Genomic DNA, 20,033 nt, shown 5'->3' with positions numbered 1-20,033 from the left:
AATTATGGCCCCATTCTTACTAAAATAATAACTGTGATACGTCATCTTGGCTTTCTATTTCATTAAGAACACACCAAACAAATAGCTCAATTTACTCATTTTTCATAATTCTTGGATATGTTACTCATTTTACAATCATGTTTTATCATGTAACCTACATAATTGACCCACTCTTACTAAAATAATCACTTTCAGGCTATATATGCGCTGTTTATTTCATTATAAACACATATAGCTTACATTTAATCACTTTTCATATTTCTTGGATATGTTGCTAATTTCGACAATCGTTTTTCATGATTTAACACACATAATCCCATCCCTCTTACTAAAATAATCACTTTCAGGCTATATATGGGCTGTTTATTTCATTATAAACACATACAGCTTACATTTAATCACTTTTCATATTTCTTGGATATGTTGCTAATTTCGACAATCGTTTTTCATGATTTAACACACATAATCCCCTTCTTCTTACTAAAATAATAACTTTGAGACATTGTCTGGCTGGGTTTTTTTTTTTCATTACAAACACACCAATCAAATAACTCTCATTTTATCATTTTTCATAATTCTGGGATATGTTACTAATTTCGACAATCATTTTTCATTATTTAACCCACATAATCCCCTTCCTCTTACAAAAATATACATTTGAGACATTGTCAGGCTAGTTATTTCATTACAAACGCACCAATCAAATAACTCATATTTTATCATTTTTCATAATTCTTTGATATGTTACTTATTTGGACAATAATTTTTCATGATTTTACGACACAATCGCCCCATCTTCCTATATAGGGTATTCTGTTATCACAAATATCCACCTATCTTATCCGATCCCAGATATTCTCCTAGGAAACATCCCATCTATCTCATCCAATCCCAGGCAATGTCGGGTATTTTGCTAGTACAAATATCCACCTTTCTTATCCAATCACCGGCAATGCTGGGTATTGTGCTAGTACAAATATCCAGCTATGAAGCCACATCGAAGACAGTTCACTGGCATAATATAACAATGATTGCATATTAATCTAATGGTATTCGACAATAAAGCTACATCCAAGGGAGGTCACTTGCATATTATAAACATGATTGTATATTAATCTAATGGTATTCGACAATGAAGCTACATCCAAGGGAGGTCATTTGCATAATCTAATGGTTGTCGATAATGAAGTTACATACAAGGGAGGTCACTCGCATATTATAACAATGATTGTATATTTATGTAATGATATTCGATAACAATGATTGTATATTTATGTAATGATATTCGACAATGAAGCTACATCCAAGGAGGGTCACTTGCATATTATAACAATGATTGTATATTATTCTAATGGTATTCGACAACGAAGCTACATCTAAGGGAGATCACTTGCATATTTTAACAACGACTGTATATTAATCTAATGGTATTCAACAATGAAGCTACATCCAAGGGAGGCCACTTGCATATTGTAACAATGATTGTATATTATTCTAATGGAATTCGACAATGAAGCTACATCAAAGGGAGGTCTGTTGCATGTTATAACAATGATTGTATATTAATCTAATGGTATTCGACAATAAAGCTACATCCCAGGGAAGTCACTTGTATATTATAACAATGATTTTATATTAATCTAATGGTATTCGAGAATGAAGCTACATCCAAGGAGGGTCACTTGCATATTGTAACAATTATTGTATATTAATCTAATGGTATTTAAAACATAAATAATCCTTAAATCTCAATTTAGGCTTTTGAGCCAGACGTCTTCCCTCGGCGAGCTCACCATAAAGGAGTTGTTTGGGAAGTCGACTGTCTAGCATCCTCACCACATGTCCACTCCATCTCAGTCTATGCTTAATAACGTGAGCCTCAATGCTAAGGCATTGGATCCATTCAAGCACCTCCACATCACTGACATACATCTGCCAACCCACACCTAAGATTCGCTGTAGGCACATCTGATGAAACTGCTCGAGACGTCTCAAATACTCCCTGTATGTTGTCCAAGTTTCACAACCATAGAGAAGAGTAGAGAGAACACATGCGGCATAAACCTTAATCTTAGTTGACAGCAAGATCCCATGATGTCTCCACAAATGCCCATCCAACTTTCCGAAGGCATCACTTGCCCTGCTGATCCGTAACGATGCCTCATCATCCAGGGCATCGGACATACTTAGTGTGCTACCCAAGTATACAAACTTAGAGACAACCGCTATCCTTGACCCACAGATATAAACTGATGGCTCATAGTATGGCATGCCCGGAGCAGGCTGATACATTAACACAGTTTTTTTCAGATTGATGGTCAGGCCCAATGCGCTGCAGGCAACCGCAAAAGCGTCCACAAGATGCTGCATATCAGTCACCGTATGAGCCACCAGATCACAGTCATCCGCATAGAGCAAGTCACGAATCGTGTTGGTGAGTACCTTTGTACTTGCATTGAAGCGCCTAATGTTGAACAACCCCCCAGTAGTTTGATAACGAATATAGACAGCATCAGAGCACCCCCTAAATGCCATCCGAAAGACCATGGTGAAATACAACGCAAAGAGTGTGGGTACTGGAATGTCTCCCTGCTTAACACCATTTTCTACTGAGATAGGATCAGCCAGCTTTTCCCCAACGTTGATCACAGCCTTCATATTATCGTGGAAGAGCTTTAAGATGGTTATAAACTTGTCAGGACAGCCAAGCCTTTTCAAAATCTCCCACAAAGCATCCCTATTGACTATATCAAAGACCTTAGTTAAATCGATGAACATCTGATGCAGTCCCTTTTGCTGTTCTATACATTTCTCCTGCAGTTGCCTGGCTGTAAAAATCATATGCACTGTCCCTCGACATCTTCTGAAACCACACTGCGATTCAGGCAAAACATCATCAGCAATATGCTCCAGCATTCTGTCTAGCATGATCCTACAGAACACCTTACCGACTACTGACAGCAAAGAGATGCCTCAGTAGTTTCCACATTCATCTCTGCTACCCTTTCCCTTGTATAGCACTACCATCAATGCATCCCGCCAATCCTGCGGAATACACTCGTCCCGCCAAGCAGTCTGCAACAATTCCGCTAAGCATTGCATCATCTTGGATCCAGAACATTTAAAGATCACAAACACACATGATGATGATTGCAACGTCTTGTCAGACGAGTGCCACTCCCTCAGACACTGAAAGTTCATAAGCCCGAAAAATGACATATAGTCCTGCCAGCGAATTCACATACTCAAGCAGACATGACACTAAAGACGGTCATTGTTATACATACATATATATACACTCACACACACACATATACATGCGTACATACACAATACACAATACGCACACATACATATACATACACACACACATGCAAACATAAACAAGACGGTCATTGGTATACATACATATATATGTATGATGATTGCAACATCTTATCTTATCAGACGAGTGCCACTCCCTCAGGCACTGAAAGTCCATGAGTCGAAAATGACTTTAGTCCTGCGGCGAAATTCACACGCTCAGACATGGCACTGAAGACGGTCACTAGTATACATACAAACATACATACACATACATATAACACACATATATGCATACATATATACACAATACATAGTACACATACATCAACATACACAAGACAAGTCAATGGCATACATACATATACATATATAAATGCAAATATACATATATACACATACACACATACCTATCTGTAAACATACACACACATATATACATACACAATGCATAACACGCATACATACATATACATACACACAAATACACACACAAATACATACACACATATATATATACATATACACACATGTACACATATGCACATATATATACATACACATACATAAATATGCACACATACACAAACATGCACATACATACATACACATATACATACATGCATACATATACATACACACACACATACACACACTTGCATGTATACAGATACATACAAAAAATATATATCCATAAATACATACACACACATACATATATACATACATATACACATATACATAGATATACACATAGATATACACACATATACATACACCTGTACATGAACATACATACACCTATACATACATATATACATATAATGATGGCAGATCAATTATTACATGCTTCCAGCATTTCAGGCTTACACGCGTCACAACTTTTCCATGGCTGAGGGAGTATCTATACACAGATGATGTTACAGAGTTTTAGCTTTGTACGACAGCTAAATCTCTCTCTCGGTTCAAAATGTTGACATCTAGCAACAAGCAAGAGCAAGATAGCCAGCAACAAGTCAAACTGCAGACCAGCGTAATGCGGGTACTGGTCTCCCGCTTTATGTTACTTTTGTTTTGTTTTTTTTGTTTTTTTTTTAAATTTAAGATTTGCTTCTCCTAGAGGGGTCACCTTCACCACAGCCTACGGGAGCCCTCTCCACCCCACATACACATGACAATAAACACATGCATACATACAGATGTACGCCAACATATGTATGCATGTGCACACATATGCAACCATAATCATGTAGAGGCACGCATATACGCACGCACATACATATGCCTATACATACGTACACACACAAACACATGTAAAATACACATGAAGGAACATTCCAAAAGTCATACGTAAAACAACAGTCCAATTGATATGAAATTACAGACGCTTGGATTTTTTTTTTTTTTTTTTTAAATAAGTGTTGTTTTAGACTCACACATACATACATACATACATTTTCGCTTTTATATATATAGACTAGCGGGGGGGGGTACCTGGCGTGGCCCGGGTGTTTGTAGGTGTTTGTGTGTTGGGGGGGGGATCAAAACAACCCTGTTTAAAAAAAAAAAAAACGTTGGCCAGGTGTTTGAAGGTGTAAAAGAAAAAAAGTTTTAGTAGTAAAGTAGGCTTGAACCTCGAACCTTTGACGTGGAGATGGAAACGAAATGGAAAAAAACCCCGGGGACCTAGTCATCTCGGCCACAAGAGAAGAGGAATGAAAAACCTCTAAATTTAACGTCTATAAAATGAAATTAACAGGTGCCAGAACCTTAAGTCACGTGACGTTTGACCTTGAAACATGACGCGGCTGCAAGCCAGTTTTCGCTTGTTTTATACTGAAAAGCAAAAGATACACATGACGCACTAAAAATCTGGAAAAAATGACGTGAAAGTCGGGCAAATTAAATAGACAGGCGACCTCCGTTTGTAACTCATATATATTATCATTTAGACGTGATATAAAAAGTTTTAAGAAGGAATGAGCCGTCCAGCGAAAAAAGCCTTTTACAGACATGCACAAAAAGCGAATATACATACATAGATACACACATTTTCGCTTTTATATATAAATAAAAACTAACGGGGGTGCCTGGTGTTGCACGGGTGTTTGGAGGTGTGTGTTGAGCAAAAAAAAAAAAAGTCGTAGTAGGCCAACAGGCTTGAACCTGTATCGTGCAGGAGGAAAAGAATGTGAAAAAAAGTGATGTCTTTGCTGTTGCGCCTATCACCAAACCAGAAGTGGCAAAGGCTTAAATTAAGGTTAGTCAATTAAAAAGAGGGAATGACTTTCGAAAATATCGGCAAAAAAAGCGACCCCTCCCTGTAGAAAAGTGCCCAGTTTAGGTTGAAGGAAATAATAATTTTAGGCCATTTTTTGGTGTTTATCACCCGAAGGGTCGAGCTTAAAAATGATACCAATCTCGTGAAAATCCATCGCCTCTGTCAAAAGATTTAGGCAGACATACAAACAAACATACATACATACATTTAAACAGACAGGTGAGATTTATATTATAGACGAGCCGGGGTGCCCAGCATGGCCCGGGTGTTTGGAGGTGTGTGTTGAGCAAAAAAAAAAAAAAAAAAGTTGTAGTTCGAAGGCAGGCTCGAACCCGTGACGTGAAAGCAGAAAAGACAGTGGAGGTGTGTGTAAGCGCGTTGGTTGAATAAAAAAAAAATAGGAGTGGTAAGCAGGCTCGAACCTGCAACATGCCAGAGGAAAAAGAGGTGAAAAAAAAAACAAGCTGTCTTACCGATGTGCCCACCTTGGTTGTGACGTCGAAATAACGCTTTCTAAGCGATGTCGTGAATGCGAGGTTTGAATGACTTGTAAAAAATGTTAGCAAAAACATCAACTCTCCCTGTGGAAAACTGCTCAGTTGAGGGTGAAGGAATTAATGTTTTGGGCCAGTTTTTCGATATTTGTTATCCGGAGGGTCGAGCTTCAAAATGATACCGATCTTGTAAAAATCTGTCGCCACTGTCGAAAGTTTTAGCCAGACATAAGAACATACATGCATACATACATTTAAACAGGCAGTTGATATTTATATTATAGAAGATGTCACAGGTTTTTGCGGAGGTTACATCAGATGAACTGCTATGAAAATAACACTCAAGAGCAGTCAGAATTATCCAAATGTATCTTCATTCGGATTTAACGGTCAGAAAGACAAGACGAGTGTGAAATTGTTTTTAATAAAATTGAATTTTTTTTTTTCTTTCAAATTTTCAAATAGTAAAATATCCATATTCAGGAAATTGGACAGTTGTTCTTTTATTTTGTTTTTTTCTTTTTCTTTTTCTTCTTCTTAAATGTAATGGTGGTGATAATCCCTGGCATAACTTGAGGTGTTTGGAGTTAAGTCAAAATGATGTTTGTTTGTCTGATTACAGCTTTTTGGCGTCTGTTGAAGCGCATGTCATAAAAAGTAATTCACTGTTTGAAACACTCAATAAGAAATTAAGATTTAATGGTTAGAAAGATCAGATGAAATTGTTTTAATAAATATTGTTATTTATTAGAAATAAAATTAAAAATTTTTTTTCTATATTCGTTTTTTTTTTTTTTTGAACTTTCAAGTTTAGAAATGTTGCTGTAAATGTTACTTAACCAAAGTTTCATTTTAATATAATTTCTTAACTGATGTGTTTGTGAATCTTGTTTTTGCAGATGTTGTATACATTGGTGTTATAAACTCTGAACATTGTCATTTATCCATAATGATGCTCAACAATGGTAAACATGTGCTCTGCGAGAAGCCAGCCACCCTGAATCTCAAAGAACTAGAGAAAGTTTTGAAGACAGCTAAGGAGAAAAAACGATTCTTTATGGAGGTAAATAGTGGATACAGGTTTTATTGCTAATTTATCTACAAGAGTCGTTCCAAAAATAAAGCCATCTATTTTTTTCTATGCGAAAGGTCAAAGAGCTATGAAGGCGGGAGTAGCACTATTAAAATGAGTGATTTTTTGTGCTCCAGAATTTGTTTTTATACATAGTTACTACTACTCTCAATGCACTTTTCCCATGAATTCAATGATGCATCTCTGCTTCTAACGTGTGTCCATGCCAGGGGGTTGCTTTCTTAAAAGTCTCACACCATCAATATCTGTGGATTTCAATCAAAATCAATTCTTAATACAACAATTATTTATTTCTTCCTTTTTTTTCAAAGGCTATGTGGTCACGTGTCCTTCCAACATATGAAAAAGTAAAAGAGACTCTTGACTCCAAATCTGTTGGTGAGGTATGTATAAGAATTTATATTTACCAATTTTTAATAGATTAAAATGGATTTGTGTTTTTTTTATTTTAGATAAAGATTGATAATTTATACTGTTTGGATGAACTACTGGTCTCATCTTGAGAGTTATTCTTACAATATCTGCAAGGACTCGTGACATAATGAGTAAAGTACTAAGTAAAATTCAATTCTAAATGACACTTTTCTGGAGGTTGAAGGTTCAATTCTCAGTGTTGGTGACTTTTTAAAAATTTAGTTTTGAATTAAGATTTCTACCTGGGCATGACCAACAGAATGAAAACATGTTACTCTCGTGAATTAAATAAAGGGTTCCGTTTGGAATTCCATACAGATTCCAAAGTTTGACAGAAATATTCCCAACCTTGACAAGATACACCTGAAGAAAGTCAGAGTCCGAAACATTGTGCGAATAACACTCAGCATGTGAACAATAGTCTGAATAATCTGAATGCTGCATAAAATGTATTTGTAAGTGAATTTCCGTTTCGTCTGTTTTACAGTATATATCAACCATTTTTGTTTTTATATGCCAAAAATATTATGCTGATTCTCAGAAAAGCTTGTAGGCAATTTCTTATTTTACGCATAACAAATGGTTTTCATGATATCTCAATAGTATTGCTGTAAGGAAATGCAATATAACTATATCCTATAGAATTCGAAGTCTATTTGATCCTGTAATCTGTTGGCATTGCCCACCCACACATTGTTTATAATGTTCGATTTTTGAAAGGAACTTCTAATTGTTTGTTTGTTTTTTTTAAGACAATTCAGACGATAGATTTTGCTATCATTGGCCTTCAGTTATTAAAAGGAATCATGATTTCTAAAATGGCCAACAAATCAAAAAATGGGTGAAAAAATAAATACATGAATAAATGTTGAATTTTTCCAGCTTTCAGTGATTATTAAGGTTCAACTATGGCTCAAATGAGACCAATATTTTGTTTTACACTTTCAATTAACAGGCTATAGACTACCTTTATTTTTAAGTTAAAAAACAAAAACAAAAATTATCCAGGTAGATAGAAGAGTAACTTAGCTTGTCTTTGGTAACACTTATTTATCTTTCACCTTTTTTTTTCTTTGACTATTCTGGAAAATCGTCAGATGAATTTTTATAGAGGCTTATCTGTCTTATTTTAGGGATTAAAAATTTTTTTTTTACTAATCTTTAGGTTTTGATTGGAAAAAATTAAAGTGAAAAATAGGGCAATGAGTTATGTCCCTTACATATGAAGAAAACAGTATGACTGGTCTTTGTTGTTGTATAATAGCTTATTTTTTTTAATTTTTTTTTTTTTGTTTTTTTTTCTCGTCATTTTTTTCAGGAAATGAAACGTGATACCTGATTTAATATACAAAATTTAAAAAAAAAACACTTAGGTGTAAACTTAATATTACTTTATTTCACTGGGTATTTTCAACAAAAATGTATATTTGTTATTTATAAATATGTTTAAGTTCATAGCTTTATTAATACAATGTATATTTGTGAATTGTATTACATAAATTATATCATATACAGTAATATATTATACTAGCAGTTCCACCCGGCTTTGCTCTGGCCCTATGTACTGTTCATAACTTTATGTGCATATGTATATATTAAAAAGTGTGAATATTTACAGTAATGCCTTTCTATATAATAGGCTTCCATAACTACCATAGAGAAAAGTTGGTAGAGACTGCAGACGTCAAATTTTTTAAAACCTTGACCCCTTAACATTTATTGTTTTGGGCTCAAATTAAAATAGTTGACTGATGTCCAAGTAACCTACATCTAAAATTTCAAGTGTTTAGACCCAAAATTGGCGGAGAAGTTTGGTAGAGTCTGCAAGGGTCAACTCTGTAAACTTTGACTTCTTGCCAGCATACTTTTTCGCCTAAAAACTGATTAAAAAGCTTACTGCATATCTAAATACCTTTTATGTAAAATTTACAAATGTTTAGACCCAAAATTGTCTTAGTAATTTGCTAGAGACCGCAGGGGTCAAATCTTTTGAACTTTGACCCCTTGGAAGCCAAATATTCAGGAAAAAAAAAATGATTAAAAAGCTTGCCCTATGTCTGAATACACTTTATGTAAAATATCAAATGTTTAGACTGTAAATTTGCTGAGTAATTTGGTAGAGACTGCAGAGGTCAATTTTTTTTAACTTTGACCCCAATTATGGCCTCTTAACATTTATTGTTTTATGCTTAAATCAAATTATAAAGTTAGATCCATATCCAGCTAACCTATATCTAAAATTTCAAATGTTAAGACCCAAAATTAACAGAGTTTAGTAGAGTTCTCAAGGATCAAATCGTTGAACTTTGACCTCTTAAGAGCCAAATTTCTGGACAAAAACCAATTAAAAATTTTTTACCAAATTTCAATATTCCTTATGTCAAATCTCTAGCCTGTAGACCGAAAATTGACAGAGTTATTTGGTAGGGAAGTGTGTGTGTGTGTGTGTGTGTGTGTGTGTGTGTGTGTGTTTATAGATTTAAAAAAACAATAAAAGCCAAACATTTTTCTATCTACACGGAATTATTTTTTCAGCTAGAAACTTATGGAGATTACCAAATTATTTTATTTGGTGAAAGTTTGTTTTTTTATGTTTAGAAGTTTCTAGGGGCAAATAACTCTAAAAAAAGGTTTTTAAAAAAGTCGATGTTGGAAATAATAATTCCAAATAAATTAAATTAAATATATTACCGATATAATTGTTGTTTAAAGTTTATTAAATAACAATTTTAAATAGAACACTTAAAATAATTCTCTTGCTAAAATCATTTATTAAGATACCGCTATTTAGTAAAATCGATTTTTCTTAATGTAATATGCAAATGAGATGATCCTTTAATTGTATATTTTGCAAGAATCATACTATATAGAATATATATATATATATATATATATGAAAAATTAAACTAAGAAACATTTTGTATATATTAATCAAATTGTGAACAAACAAACATACAGGAATACGAATTAATATATATAGACTAGCAAGGAGACCTGATAAAATCAGTGAAAGCACTCATTTATTAATCAAATCTATTGATTGCCTGCTCTAGTCGAAGACCCACCATGGTGCTTCGGGAGAAAGCTTCACAAGCCTCCTGCAGTGACTTAGTCCACAATACATTGTAGTCTACATTGCACTGTAGAGAACCTAATGTGGATTTTATAAAATTGTTTTCATATAATGGTTTTAATTAAAGTTTAAAATGCAAAAATCAAGTATCATAGTTCAATTGTGTATTTATTTGTATATAAATCTATCCAGTCACAAAAATGTTAGTGACTTAAAAATGTGCCAGACAAAACTATTTCAAGTGGTGAGGGGAAGCAAGAAAGAAAATAGCTAATAATACAATCCCTTCCGACTTACAGGTCGTCTGAAATTAATTCAGAAATTATAAGATGTCAATGGTTGGTGCCTTTTTTTTTATATAGGTAATCGAAAATGATTTACAGGGTGGAACGATAAATTTGTTGTCGTAAAGAAAACAACACTACAGCTTCATCTTAAAACTTTTATTGAAAAAATTAGCTCGGGTAACTTAATTATGTAGTAAAGTTGATATCTATTCAATGTAGCCGTTTTCAGCCTCAATCACTGCCTCAATACAGGTTAGAAATTGGGAACATGCCTTTTCCACAATCGCCGGTGGGAGCTTGGTGGATGGCAGTGATCAGGCTAGCTTTGATGTTGTAGGAGGTCATGTTGATGTTCTCGACATATGACAAAACGAAGTAGTCTACTGGGTTCAGATCGAGGGGGGAAGGGGAGCCAATGAAAAAAGAGTACAAAGTCATAGCACTTCTTTTGAAGCCAAGCCTGGGTCTCTTTGGACGAGTCCTCCTGCCACACCCAAGGTCTGCCAGTGGCCACCTGATTGCACCACACTCTTCAGCATATCCAGGTACACTTTGGTGTTGACTTTCAAGCTGACTTTGAAGATGTGAGGTGGCATGATGTGGCCCTCACTTGAAACCACACCAAAGGCCATAACTGTAGCCGGAAACTTCACTCTCAAGCATTGAACCGTTTGCATTTGTATTTTGAGGGTACTGGCAATGGTCCTGTTGTCATAAATTGGATCGGCAGGGAGCATGAGTTGTATAATGGCGCAACTCTGATCTCGCTCATTGAACATTGTGTCACTTTCAGACACGATACAAGGCTCTTATTGCTCTTGAGATTTGGGCATGACTGGCCAACTAGCAGGTGGTCTGCAACAAAAAAGAAAATCAGTTTTCATTAAACGGAAATGGAATCATGTTGTCTTTTCTAATGCAACAATTTTATCGTTCCACCTGTATATATGAAAAAATTAAATTCATCATCTTAGATTCTGATGAAGCGTGATTTTTTTTTCTGGTTTTACTACTTGTGTATGACAAATTAAGGCATGACAAATGTACGGCACAACAACGGCTCCTTCTGACAAATTGAGGCACAAAAGTATTTCAAGGAAGGTACATAACAAATAGCCAATCAGACAACGTTACCACTACACCTTGCCATGAAAAGAAATCTTCACTTTATTTCCATATTGAATTATTATTGTTTTTCTCTATACGGTTTTTAATTTTCCAGTTTGAAACATTTTCTTATTTATTTATCTTTTGTAAACTTGAGATATAATTCTATATGAATCTTAGACATTTTAGTTTATTAAAATTATCCAAAAAATTATAACCTGTTCTTTTATGCCAAATTGATGGTTGGATATAGTTACATTTGTGCTCATTATAGCATTAAAGACTAATCCCTATTAATCCCAAACCGCATTGCATGGATAACATAATACTTAGTTAGCTGTACCTTACAACAAAGGTTCATATAAAATTTCATCCCTATTGGCCCAGTAGTTTCCAAGAAAAACTGAAATGGACAGACAGACAGACAGAGAGACAAAGAGAAATATAATAAAGAACACTGGGAAAACAAAATTTTTTTTTTTTTCTCTCATAATTTTTGATGGATGGTATATACATGTTATACATTTTTAAAAAAAAGTTAAAGGTTATACAATTTAATACAGGTACGTTACGTCCAAGCCGAATTTTGCCGGTCAGTCATACATAGAGAGATCATTTCCAGCCGTGAATTGGGTGGAGGTGGATTAGCCTATATCGGAATTTATCTCATCCATTGGGCACTGGTGGCCTTCCAAGAACCACCTGAGCAAATAATCGTTGTTGGTCACCTTCATAAAACAGGTACGTATTTTGATCTTATTAAACACTAGCAGGGAGACCCGACGTTGTTCGGGATTTAATGATGGTCAACTATTGTTCCACACTTCCAATATTTTTCATTTGTTGTTGAAATCTGTGAAATCAACTATTTTTTAATCAAATTGATTGATTGCCTGCTTTAATCGGGGACCCATCGTGGTGCACTGGGAAGAAGCTTCACATACCTCCCTGCAGTGACTTAGTCCACAATACATGAGTCTTTTATCAATCCAAATGCATTACTCGTATTCTTAAAACTAAAATTTGGAAGATCTACTCAGCCGATTGTATGAAAGTTTGCCTCGGTCGAAATTTTATTGTACAACATATTATGTACATATATATCCAGAAATAAACTGTTTTGTAGTATCACAGTTTTTCACGTAAGCAAACGTTTTAAGCTGGGATTAAAACTCGACTGTTGATGTAACAGTTGGTGTTTTTAACCTTTACACCCTCACCTGACATCTGCTGCAAATAAGCAAAATGTCAATGTAAACATTGTCAAGTGACTAGGTGTTCAAATTGTTTTTATCCCATGAGCAAGGCCTTTATAGCTAATGACAGTTGGTAATTTCCTTATGAGAGCTCTACCTAACAAGAGAAGTAAATTTGTTATATAAAGGGTAGTTATTTGTATATCCAGTTTAAAATTTTAAAAAATATATCAGGTTGACAAGAAAGTTTTTGTGGTTTTTAACTTTTAAATTCAGATGAACATATCTTTGCTCAAACAAAAATTTACTGATCGAAATCAGCACCATCAGAATCAACACACTTTTGCCAACGCAAAACAAGTGTATTTTTGCCAGTAACGAAAAACTTTTGCGTTCTAGTGACGATGAAGTTGCTGAAGGCGTTTTTGATATCGCTTAGGTTTTTGAAGCATTTCTCATGCAGAATATTGTCAAGATGCTTGAAAAGTGGTAATCAGTAGGTGAGAGGTCTGGAGAGTATAGCGGATGAGGCAGTTTCGTAGTCCAATTCAACTTCTGCAGGTATAACGCAGACACATACTGCACCAACCACACCGGGTGTCCTTAACTTCGTCGGATTCCATCCGATATGAGAGGTGTTCTTTCGATCGTACATTGTCCCATCACAAGTTGGCCTGTTGATCATCTTCACTCACTGTGTTTTCATGGTGGGGTGCTTTGCCTCTCGATCGAATCGTCTCCTACCACATCAATCATGCCACTGGTCCTTGCGGCTTACTGCAAAATGAGGAGTCCTCACCACAAACAAACAGAACTCCGGTTTATAACAATAACAAACTATTTATTAATTTCATTACTTCATAACAGCTACTGTCTAAATTGAGGTGACTGACTATAGCAGTGAAACGATGTAAGACCAGACGAGTAAAGTCACAGATTTCCCATTAACACAGGCTAGTTAACATCATAACATCAGGCCCTGAGGGCTTCCAAATTGGGAGTGCTTGACCAGCCCAACCATTCAGTTTGCTGGCTACGACTCTACTCTTTTTAGAATTCCTTTTTCTAAAATTCCAACCCCTTTTTCCCCACCCCTCCTTCAGAGAATTGTTACAAACACCCTTTTTTTCTTCCTCTTAGAGCTTACCCTTCGTCTTGTCCACTCAGCACCTCTCTCTCTCTCTCCCTTTTATCCTATTAATTTGTACAGAGATTTTTACTTATTATCAAATTAGGAGTGATTAGTTATTCCAGGTCGAACAATGCTTGGCAGCGACCCTTACCCTTGACCCCCATTCTAAGTTGTCAGCATTAATCAGTTAAGAATCTCTGGATCTCTTCATACCTCTCAACAGAGGTCCTAAAAACAACCTTTCATGTTAACAGATATATAATGACAATGAGATAAAAATAATAATTTTTTTTTTTCTCTTTCTAACAAATCCCATAGACATTTCTGTTTTGTCCCAATCAGACATCAAAACCCCCTCTTCTGCCTTCTCTTCCTCTATCCCGTCCGGTCACCCCCCCCTCTCCCTCACTGCAATATGCACCTCGCTGCATGCATTCATGACATCAATTTTCTGTTGACTAATGCTGGGTGTTATTGAAATTTGTGATGCATTTCATTCAATACTTCCATAATGTAATGGTTTCGCTTGCATTAAAAAACTCTAATGGATGAGACTGGTCGCAGACCACGAAACAGTCAGCATGACCTTCTTTTGGTGCCACACTGGCTTCAGGAAGTGTCATGGAGCTTTGTCAGCAGCTAACCACTGACCTGAGTGTTGGCGATTGTTGTAAAGAACCCAATGTTTATCGCAAGTCACAACCTGGTTGAGAAACGGGTCATTCTTGTTGCATAAAAGAAAGGAAGGTGACCCTTCATAATAACGTTTCTTTTGGTTGTCATTCAATTCATTTATCAAGTTTTTTGTCTTTCAAATCTCTCAAGTGGTTGGAAATCGTTGTATACATTTCAAATCTCTCAAGTGGTTGGAAATCGTTGTATACATTGCATCTAATTTAGAAGCAAGTTACAAACAGTTGTGTGTGGATTGGATTCGACTAAGGCTCTTAATTGATCATAAACGATGGCCAACCACTACACTCATCATCTTCAAGACTCTCATCGCTGTCACAAAATTTCTTAAACCACCATTGTGCTGTGCATTCAGTAGTGGTTCCTGAGCCAAACGTTTTGTTGATATCGAGAACTGTTTCAGTAGCTTTTTGGCCTGGCTTGAATTGAAATAAGAAAATTGTGCAAATTTGCTTTTATTTCATCTTGTATTCAACGTTCTGAAAAGAAGACATAATTGTTTTAAAACGATTGTAATTTAAAAGATTAGATAGAGTGAAAAATATTCTTTAAAATGATATATAAAGTAAAAGTATTATAATGAAAAATTAAAAATTTCACAAGAACTTTCTTGTCAACCTAATACAAAACTGACTACCACAAAGTTGGTATTGTCTTGACTGACATTACCCTGGATGCATAATATCTAAAATTTAGAAAAAAATATTCATATCTGTGAGGGTTAACTGGGCCAGTTTTTGTTGAGAGGGCAGCTGTTTTTTTCCAGATTTTAATGTTAAGTAATAATTTTAAAGTCACCAATAAGTATTGATGGGAATACCATTGAGGAAGTTGAACGCTACATCTAGTTGGGAAAGAAAATTACGAAAGATGGAGATCTCCTCCATGAGATAAAGAGAAGGATATCACTGGGATGAGCAGCTTTTGGGAAAGTAGAGAATATCATGTGAAGCTTAAAAGCAAGTATGTCAATCAAAGGAAAGATCTTTAATGAATATATACTACCTTTGATGATCTACAGTAGTGAAACATGGGCCCTGACAACTCACCAAAGTGAAATCTTGGCAGTGGCACAAAGGAAGATGGAGAGAATAATGTTGGGCATCACTCTACAAGACAGAAAGACAAACATTTGGATCCGCTAACAAACAACAGATGGCTCATCAGGACAATGGAATGGACACTTCGTGAACATAAGAGGCCAAAGGAAAGACCAAAAACGAGATGGAGGGACAACCTGATAAAAAACATCGATCCCACATGGCAGTGGATAGCTTGAGACAGAGATAGATGGCTAAAGTCCAGGGAAGGGTTCCTCACTGAGTAATAAAACTCTTAATGATTGATTGATTGAATAATTAAAAAAAACAAAAAACAATGCAGTTATGTATGAATTTGGAAAAACTGCTGAGTCATTCATCAAAAGCTTCTGGAAATGACATCATTCTGTTTAAAATTAAGTTGTGTAGTGTCCGTTTCTTTTTTATATTGAGACCATTCTCCCAGACGTTATCTCCTTTATTTTTGGTAGTAATTATAATGTAATATCTCTACTGTAGTCATGAGATCATCATCCCAGGGATTACTATCACCTTTTTTTTGGGGGGGGGCGGATAATGTAGTGTCTGTTTTGCTGTCATGAGACCATTTACCCTGGCATTATCTCCCATTTAAAAAAAAAAATTTTTGGTAGTAGTGATAACGTATCTATTCTGTGGTCATAAAACTATCCTCCGGATTACCATTAAGTCCTTCTTGGAGGGTGAGGAGTAGTGTAGTACCTGTTTAGTGGCCATAAAACAAGCCTCCCAGGTATTATCAGTACATTTACTTTTTGTAGACAAGGGAGTTGTGCAGTGTCTGCTTTATTGTATTGAAACCATACTCCCAAGCATTAACTCCTCCATTATTTTTGTAGTAGTCTGTTCAGTATCTTCCCAAAGTCACCCTCTCACCTGATATTTTTAACCAAACCCTTCTTTTATACGTTCTGTATCACTATCACTTTTATGTCTCTCTTTATATACATTTATTAAGTCAAAGGTAATAAATTAACGTTATATTTTTAATAAAAATGAAATAAAGTATAAAGATAATATGAATAAACAACTTTAAAAGAAACCAAAGCAATACTGAATAGTAAATTATATTATATCAGTATTGGGTACTTATACAGCCTGGGATACCTGTGAAAATCGCATTCCCAAATGAATCTTTTTGATACACTTATCACTTTTTCAGACAAAACAACAAAATTACAAAATATTTTTTTTTAAAATTAAAATTTTGATTAAAAATAAAAAAAAATCAGGGCAAATGTGTATTTCAGCAGCATAAATTATTTGGCCGACAAAAATTTATAAAAATTATTTATTTTTATATAAAACACATTATTTGACCCTGAAATAAAATTTTTTATCATTTTGTCAACATTTTTTATTAGACTAAATGTACAACAATCGAGACCTCCATCTTGTTTTGAAATTTTGGCCTTTGTAAGGATTGCCAGATTGGTCTTTTTGAGGCCAAATTTGGTCTTTTTTATGCTCTTGCATGGACCTTGGTTCTACACAAGAGCGTTAAAAAGGCCGAATTTAGCCTCAAGAAGGCCAATCTAGCAAGCCTTAAAAAGGCCAAAATTTTAAAAAATGGCAGCCTCCATTGTTTATAAATTTGTCTATCAAATAATTTATGCGACTGAAATACACACTTGCTAAAATCAGTACTTGTACAGTTTAATCAAGACATTAAAAAAATGAAAATATCGAAAAAAAAGTTATATTGTACGTATCCGTTTTGACATGAAGATCTCAGAAATAAAATTTCACTTAATTTGATTGAGTATTTTTTTTTTTATGAGAGCGCGTTGAAGGCAGACATCTTGGATTTGTTTTAAATTTTTATTTCAATTTTAGAAACGACACAAGAGGTAACTCCATGTAAAGCACCGACATTCCCTCCCCATCTTTAATACTAGCTTTCCTTCCTAAGAATCGAACCTTTTGCTCGGTATCATAGCAAATTGTTTTTTCACTGTAAAAAAAAAACTACTTGATAAAATTAAGTGAAATTTTTTTTTTTAACAACTTCATTCCATAACAGATACGTACAATTTAAACATTTTTTCGATAATTTCATTTTTTAATGTCTTAACTAAACTGTACAAGTACCCCAAAATCAGTTTTTATATTTTGCCAATCTGCCATTTATATTTTGTTAAATGACAGACTGAGTTATCTTTCCTTGATGTATGAATAGTTCTACGCTTATCAATTCTGGATCAACAAAATATAATAAAACTGATATTTATTTTTAATTAAAATTCTACTTGATAATTTTTCCTAATTTTTGGTGCAGATATTTAGTTTTGCCTCTTATATATATATATATATACATATAAAAATTTTCTTATTTATTAATTTTAAACTGCAATTTTCACCTGTGTTACACCAATGTTCACTTGTATAAGCACCCAGCATGAATATTGAATTGTAGACTATATTATATTGATTAAATTGTAAATGATATGTAAATATTTACTATTCAAATTTTACCTTTCTACCAGGTGTTGATGAGAGTGCAACAATGATTTTCAAATATAAAAACGGTGCAATGGCTAATCTGACTTATAATACAACAGTTGACTCCCCTTGTACTGCGTCTATTTGTGGAACAAAAGGAATCATTCAGGTAAGCTTTTCTTTTTTGTCTTAATTTTCAACTTTTTAGATTTTGCAAAAGTTTCTTCACAAAGCTGAACTAATCTCTCTCGATATACACTTAAAAAAATTAAAGGAAATCTTGCTTAAAATCTACAAATCTAGCCAAAAGTTTTTGCAATATATTTTTAATGATGCAATATCATAAAACATCCGAGTATTGATAGCAAACCACAATTTTTTATCTTTCATATTAAAATAATGACGCCATTTTAAAATTAAAGAAAAAAATATATTTTTATAAATTTAATACTTAAGATACTTTTTTTTATTCTTCAGTAAGTGTTTTATTCATTTTTGGCATTGATTCAACTAATGCTTCTAACTGGAAGATGGTAGGTGGTTTTTGCTCGTATTGCAGAATAAAGGAAGACATTAAGTATTAAATGTATAACAATATAAATGTCATTTCTTTTAATGATTTTAATTATCATTATTAATATCAAATATCAAAAATAATTGAGATTTGTTTTCTGTCCTCAGATTTGCTATAATGTTGCAAAACTTTTGGCTAGATCTGTGATGATTATGGATAAATTTAATGCAAATATGAAATATTTGAATCTTCAAATAAGAGGTTACATCAATATTGTGATTGTTAAAACTCTTTAAAATTTTTCAAAGAAACTGAAATTTTAATATTTATGAATTGATGTTTGACACCTAAATAAATTGAAAATATTTGATTTTTGCAAAGGGCTTTCATTCCATTTTTTGTCTCCTTTGTGTATATCTAAATAATTATATATATATATATATATATATATATATATAAACTGAATGTCTGTGTGTGTGTGTGTGTCTAGTCACGAACTGATTACATAAAATGATAGAAGATGTATCGAGACACAGGAATGGGTATGTTTGATCTGGTAGAACGGTGATTCATTAAAATTATGGGGTCTGCATTCGTACCTGGTCCACAAAGTATGGAAATAAAAAAATTAAAAAAAAACGTTTACAGGTGTTTTTGATATAGATGTACATGAGAATACTTTGATAAGTATGTTTTAACTTAAATAGAGATGGTATAAAAAAATTGTGGGGTTTGCGTTCACGCCTGGCCTCCATAGAATGGAAATACACACAAACTTTAATAAAGACTTTTCATATCTATCTGCATAAGTATACTTTGATAATTATGTTTCAGTTTGAAGAAATATGGTATAATAAAATATTTGTTCGCACCTGACCTCCATAGAATGGAACTATGTCACAAAGTTTAACAAGGTTTTTTAATA

General features: G+C 34.1%; 1 protein-coding gene across 2 annotated transcripts in view; it reads left to right on the top strand.

Moving 5' to 3' along the window:
- LOC145260297 (trans-1,2-dihydrobenzene-1,2-diol dehydrogenase-like) overlaps positions 1-20,033 on the top strand; it is a 53,450-nt gene that overhangs the window by 17,444 nt on the left and 15,973 nt on the right. For both annotated transcript variants that reach the window (XM_080118154.1, XM_080118164.1), the window contains exons 3-6: positions 6,978-7,141; positions 7,483-7,554; positions 12,616-12,793; positions 18,639-18,763. In XM_080118154.1, the coding sequence (XP_079974280.1) occupies positions 6,978-7,141; positions 7,483-7,554; positions 12,616-12,793; positions 18,639-18,763 (539 nt within the window). The remainder of the gene's footprint in view (positions 1-6,977; positions 7,142-7,482; positions 7,555-12,615; positions 12,794-18,638; positions 18,764-20,033) is intronic.

The sequence above is a fragment of the Euprymna scolopes genome, chromosome 3 (genome assembly GCF_053919585.1).
Source record: "Euprymna scolopes isolate OS-2025 chromosome 3, ASM5391958v1, whole genome shotgun sequence".
Classification (NCBI taxonomy): Eukaryota; Metazoa; Mollusca; class Cephalopoda; order Sepiida; family Sepiolidae; genus Euprymna; species Euprymna scolopes.
Note: the sequence above shows the minus strand (reverse complement) of the source record. Positions and strands in the feature narration are given on the sequence as shown.